The following is a 6000-nucleotide window of genomic DNA, read 5'->3' on the forward strand; positions in this document are numbered from 1 at the left end:
TGAACTAGGGATCAGATAGAACTCTTGAACTTCAAGTACACAGACGCTGCGTTGAGGGGTCTTTGTAAACCACAAAGATAAACACACTTGACGTTGCTCTTCCCTTGCTCGCTCTGTACTTCCTTCCTTTTCTCACTCCTGTTCGAATACACTCATGTTCCACAGAATCTTCCCAGGATGTTCCTGGCAAGTGTGTGATGACTTACACAACAAAATCCCGAGAGGCCTAGCGCTCTTATTGTGTGAGTGATTGTTGGGGTGAGCCCGAGTCCTTCCCCTGAGTCACTGCTTGCCCACATGTTGTGGGTATCGCCGGTGGCCAGAGCAGCCGTGGTAGAAACTATGGGTGGGGATCTTGAATCCCTGCCATCGACCCGGGGAAGGAGCTGTGGCAGGTCACAGGGTGACGAGCAGAATGTGCAGCTCTAACTTGAGAGAAAAGGTGCTGTTCCAGGAACAGTCACTTCCTGTCCCTTTTCCTCCAGGGCTGGGTTTGGGAGAGATTGGTGTAGGTGATAGATCGTCTCTGGGGATTTGCTTGCCTGTAGCTGAGCTCATAAAAAACCAGCATTCCTGAGGATAAGCTTTTAAAAACAAGTCTGTAACAAAGGTAGATTTTAAAACAAGATGTTTACTCTTCCACCCCTTGACCGAGTGAACTGATCACAGAGTCGATTAGCCTGAATACTACCTTCCTGTACTGACAGCACCATGGCCGGTATGGTAGGCCTCGTGGATGGGGGGGGGGGGGGAGACAGCCCCTAAATGACCCAGAGTTGGGGGACTTGAATGGTGCAATGACAGGCTGCGGCGGGAACTACCTCTTCCTGCCTTCCTCCCGTGAAGATGACCCTGCTTCCCAGGTTTGCTGTGGCCCTGAGAGTTCATCAGACCTGGAGAGCTCGGGAGATAAACCCCGACAAACAGAAGCAGGGCTGCTGTTCCTGTGCCGTCAGCCCGAGGTCTCCTTGGGGACAGGCAGGGCTGTGTAGCACGGCGCCCGAGGCTGGGTGCTTTCAGTGTGAGATTGGGTTCTGTTTGGGTTCCTCGCCCCATGTGGTATTGACAGCAGTGGTACAAACAAAGAACAGACCAGGCTTTGTTACCCTGGGGCAGCACCCAGCACCACCAGGCGCTTTCATCTGCGGCCAGGGTGTGCCCACGGGTGGGGAGGCTGCCCACCCCCCCCCCAAACAGTATATAAACAGTCCTCGGTGGGGAATTTCCTTTTCTTCCTGAGCGGCCGGAAATGCAGAGCATTAGCTGATTTATCAATAAAGACCAGAACCAGTGAGAAAGCACCTCCTCCCTCACAGGAGCAAGCCTGTGTGAGGGCCCTCCCACCGTGATGTATGAGGTTGTGCAATCCTCAGCATAGTTGGAATTTTCTCTCGGAGCCCTCCCCCTGCAGCCAGTCCCTAACCATAAGCAAGAGCTGTTTCCTCCTTAACTATTGCTCTTCCAGCGCCTACACTGAAACAGCAGTTCCACCTCTTAAAGCCCAGCTGTACCTTCGTGTCCATCAAGACTGAGCCCCTGGGGCCTGGAGCACAGGCTGTCCATTCAGGTTCCCTGGCCTACTTGCTAGACTCCGGCACCAAATGGCTAGTCTTGGATAATTACAGTGAATTTTTCAATGTCAAGGGGACTGTAACTAATTTGTAAAGTTCCTTTGGTCTCAAGATTCTAATTTTCTGTTGCAGAAGTCTCAGTTCACATGAGCAGGGTGACATACAAGGGACAAGTGTGACAACAGTCACCAGCACCTTTATCCTATACGAGGCAGCTTTGGCCATTAGCTGCATTTGGGAAGGCCACCCTTTAAGCGTGAGAAGGAGGTGGCAGTGAGAGTTCCTGGTGGGCTTTAAATAAGCCCGAGTCCGCTTTACGCCTATTTGGTTTATAATAGGCCCCTCGGCCACGCACAGCTGAGGGAGCCAAGGAAATGGGGCTTTTTTCCTCTTTTGTGTGGCTGGGGAGGGTAACAGTTGGCTCCCAGCGTTAAAGGTTTTATATCGCTTATGCGCTGTGACCCTAGGGATTCTCCTTCTGCCGCCATCAAAGGAAACATCTGTCAGCTATGCTTTTACTGTTGCTGTTATATGTCTTTCGTTTTTACAAGGCTGTCTGCTGAGAAATAGAACTGAGCACATCGCTTCCCCGGGGAAGAAGGGAGGGGCTGGCTCTGGGAGAAGCCAATCAGGTTTCCCCGTCGCTCTGAAGCCCTCCTGGTCCTGGTCCTGGATGCTGCTCTGTGACCCAGTGCTTGATCAGTAGGAGGCTGTGGTCTCCAGGTCTGATTAATGTGCCGGGTCCCTCCCCAGGCAAGAGCTCTGTCCCGAGACTTAACGCCTTCAAGCCACATCGTGGTTTCAGCTCTGGCTCTGAGGCTCTGATCCTTTGGTCAAATCCTGTCTTTCTAGATTTTCTAGATCCTAACTTCTCTACCAAACAGTAGTCCCATCTTCTCCTCATCACGGAGAGCCCAGAGAATGCATCCTGGGTGACTGCTCCAGGTCAAGGTGGATGTGTGAATGAGCACAAATTGTCCCACGGGAAGTGGCACCTCTCTTCATAGGAGAGTTCGGTTCTGAAATTCTCCCCTGGAAGCAGGGTCTGTACAGCCCTGATGTTTTCCTGTCGTCCAGTTGTCCTCACTAACCTGCGCTCATTGTTCTCCCTCTTCTGATGATTTTATGACGAAGTAGCTCCGGTTCCCACCTCGTCTTTGTCCCCTCGTTAAGAGATGTGCACCATGAGCCTGTGTACCCACAGCCGCCTTTCAACTACGATCTGCCTCATGAGGACAAAAAGGTACCACGTCCCCTCCTTGACCAGCAGGCAGCCAGAATTGAATGTCCCACAGGTGACCAGCTCTGTCCCCGAAGTGGAGGTGAAGATGCCTTTTTGGGGCATGCACAGGGCCTGAACCTTAAGCTACTACTCTTTTAAAACATATATATATTTCTATTGATTTTAGAGAGGAAAGGAGAGGGAGAGAGAGATAGAAACATCAATGATGAGAGAATCATTAATTGGCTGTCTCCTGCACACCCCTGACTGGGGATCGAGCCTGCAACCCAGGCTTGTGCTCTGACCTGGAACCAAACCATGACCTCCTGGTTCACAGGTTGACGCTCAACCACTGAGCCACCCCGGCCAGGCACTTGTGCTCATAAATTACTGTGCGCTGGTTTGCGCTCCCTAAGCCCTTGAAGACCCCCAACTTTCATAAGAAGTTTTGAGCTTGGTGTGTAAATGTGCATCTCAACCCCTTCTCATTTTAGCGAGTGCAGTTTGTGTCCGACCCCTGCAGCCTCTCTATAAATGGCCTGGTCTTTGGCTTGACGTCCACGGACCTGCTCTTCCACATGGGGGCCGAGGAGATCAGCAGGTGAGGCACGCATTCCAGCCCCCAGGCAGGACAGCTGGCCCTCCACCACACCCTGGGGCCATGGGAGAGGAGCCGTTGAAGCCTTTGTTTCTATTAGCACTTGTCTCTACCTGTTTGAGACCCCAAAGAACCTTGTTGTCTGCATTTAATTTATGGTGATAGAAGTTTATCTGCTTTTCTCCTCCCACATTTGTGACCTAAATAAGGGTGGGCGTCCCCATTGGTGGAGGATGACCTGTGAACTTTGGAAGCTGTTCCCCCACCAGAGCAGTGTGTTGCTCTGCAGAGAACCAGCTGCAGCCAGATCTGTGCGCGTAGGCTCTGCAGTCGTGTGAACATGGGCGTGTGCTTGTTGGCGGAGAGTTGAATTGTGAGGGTCACCCCAGCTACACGCTCCCTCGCTGGTACAGGCTCTGCGTGCTCTTGCACAACCCAGCGCTGGCTGACATGGTTTTGATCACAGGGGATTCCTGCTCTTTCCCTTATTAACCCAGCATCCTGCCCCTCGTCGTGTGGGAGAAGACCGAGCTACTTGTGCGTGGGTCTTTAAACTTCCCCAGAGGGACCCTCTTGCCTTGGCCATGTCGTCTCCCTGTAGTTTATCAAATCCTCCCGAAGAGAAACAGAAACTGAAAAGCAAGGTTCTGCATTCCATTTCTTTCTTATCTGCCTTCCCCAGCGCTTCTGGAACTTCAGACAGATTCAGCCGAATACTCAAGCACATCCTGACGCAGAGGAGGTGAGCTCGCTTCCTGGAACCATGACTGGCCGTGGGGAGATTGCTTTGGGCTCATGCAGCTCTGGCAGATTTGATCATGAGAGCCTTCCCCAGGCCACTACCAGGGAGCTCCCCCCTGTGATGACAAGCCTGAGTTCTGTCCCCCAAACACAGAGAGGCAAGGAAAAGAGTCTGATGGCGTGGGAACCCGCAACATCGAGGGCCTCCATGTGGGAAGGGGGTCCTGAGTCTGGATCAGCTGCTCTGACTGTTTCTCTCCATCTCTGTAGCTACTACCCACTGTACCCTCCCCAGGAAGACATGGCCATTGACTATGAGAATTTCTATGCCTATGCACAGCTGCCCGTCACCCCAGATGTCCTCATAGTCCCCTCAGAGCTCAGGTACTTTGTCAAGGTAAGATTGGACTCTGCTTTCCCCAGACAGGCCGGAAGCAGTCTGACTTTCCCTTCTAGACCACCACACCCACTCTTCATGGGTCTGCTGACTGGACGGTGGTAGGACTAGAAAAAAATCTGTTAGTAAAACACTTCAGTAAATGACATCCCCTTGCTCCCCTCTCCCCCCAGAGCTTGGTGCTCAGTCAGCTCAGCCTGGGAGCCCCGGAGGCAAGAAGTATGGCCCTCAAACAATAGTTCTCAGGGGGCCCTGCCGGGGTGGCCTGGGGACCGGTTCACACATGCGCTTGCCTGCTCCACCCCTGAATTCTGGTTTGACCTCCAAGTGGCCTCGGCCCTGAGAACTTGGAGGTTGCGTCAGCGTTCTCATCTCTGCCACGGAGGCCCCGCCCGCCTGGGATTGGACCCCTGGGATTTGGGACTCCCCCAGCCAGTCCCCCTCTTGTCAACCTCACATTGAACTGGCTCTGGGTTGGCAAGTGGTAAACTTTCTCACGTTGGAAATCAGCCAGGTCACATGTGTCTCCAAGTTTGGGAGCTGACTGCCATCTGCCTAGTGACCTCCATTCTGTCTGAGAGGCTCCACAGGAATTCAGTTGTCCAGTAATAAGTTCACATATCTGACTTAAGATTTGTCTTGTTCCATTTCTTTCCATTTTATAAAACTGTTTGACATGTGTTAGATAATTCCAACTTCGTCACAGCAGTCCTAGTTTTGGCCTTTCCAAACCCAGTCTCCTCCTCTCCTTTCCCAGGACGTCCTCGGCTGTGTCTGTGTGAACCCTGGGCGCCTCACCAAAGGGCAGGTGGGGGGCACCTATGGCCGACTCTACATCAGGAGGCAGACCATGGACGGGGAGGGGAGGCGGAGTCCGTGTGTTGCCGCCCAGGTGGTGAGGATCTGAGACCTGGGGTGCTTTCCCGTCCCCCACTGCGCGGGCCCTCGTGTAGCCGTAGCCGCCAAGAGCCCAGGAGTGGCCCTCTGACAAGATCCCAACTGTTGGAAGGGGAAGGAGCAGAGGCAGCCAACTGCAGGGGAGAGGGCCCGGCAGGGAAGGCGTGTGCGGCTGCCCGGGCTTGAGCGGCTCTGGGAGAACGCTTTTGTTTCTGACACACGAAGCCCAGAGCGAACTGGCTGGGGCTGCAGCATGCTCAGGAAAAGCAAGACGGCTTGGTGACTTTCTACCTGAATCAGACACAGAAATAACTCTTGGAGAAATGAAAGTAAATTCCGAGTGTAACTTCTGAGTCTAATCTCTCGCCACTCTTTCTTTTTCCTGGTGGTGAATAAGAAGGTTGCGTCCTTGACCTCTGTCCAGAGAAGACAGTGGCTGTCACCCTGGCTTTCTGGCCGGCTCCAGCCTGGGTCCTCCTGAGCCCCCAAGGCCCCCACGGCTCTTGCTGACGAGGTGCGCCGGCCCAGGCCAGGAGCGGGGCTGCAGAGCGAGCGGCTGGCTGCGTGCCTGGCC

General features: G+C 53.5%; 1 protein-coding gene across 3 annotated transcripts in view; it reads left to right on the forward strand.

The window, feature by feature from the left end:
* The window catches only part of POLA2 (DNA polymerase alpha 2, accessory subunit), a 30191-nt gene extending 24426 nt beyond the window's left edge, over positions 1-5765 (forward strand). For all 3 annotated transcript variants that reach the window (XM_070427474.1, XM_070427475.1, XM_070427476.1), the window contains exons 14-18: positions 2709-2814; positions 3288-3394; positions 4074-4133; positions 4403-4529; positions 5287-5765. In XM_070427474.1, coding sequence (XP_070283575.1) covers positions 2709-2814; positions 3288-3394; positions 4074-4133; positions 4403-4529; positions 5287-5436 — 550 coding nt within the window. In that variant the 3' untranslated portion in view covers positions 5437-5765. The remainder of the gene's footprint in view (positions 1-2708; positions 2815-3287; positions 3395-4073; positions 4134-4402; positions 4530-5286) is intronic.
* Positions 5766-6000: the final 235 nt, after the last annotated feature.

Source organism: Myotis yumanensis, unplaced genomic scaffold, assembly GCF_028538775.1.
Source record: "Myotis yumanensis isolate MYYU_CA2020_CCGP unplaced genomic scaffold, mMyoYum1.0.hap1 SCAF_10, whole genome shotgun sequence".
NCBI classification, from domain to species: domain Eukaryota; kingdom Metazoa; phylum Chordata; class Mammalia; order Chiroptera; family Vespertilionidae; genus Myotis; species Myotis yumanensis.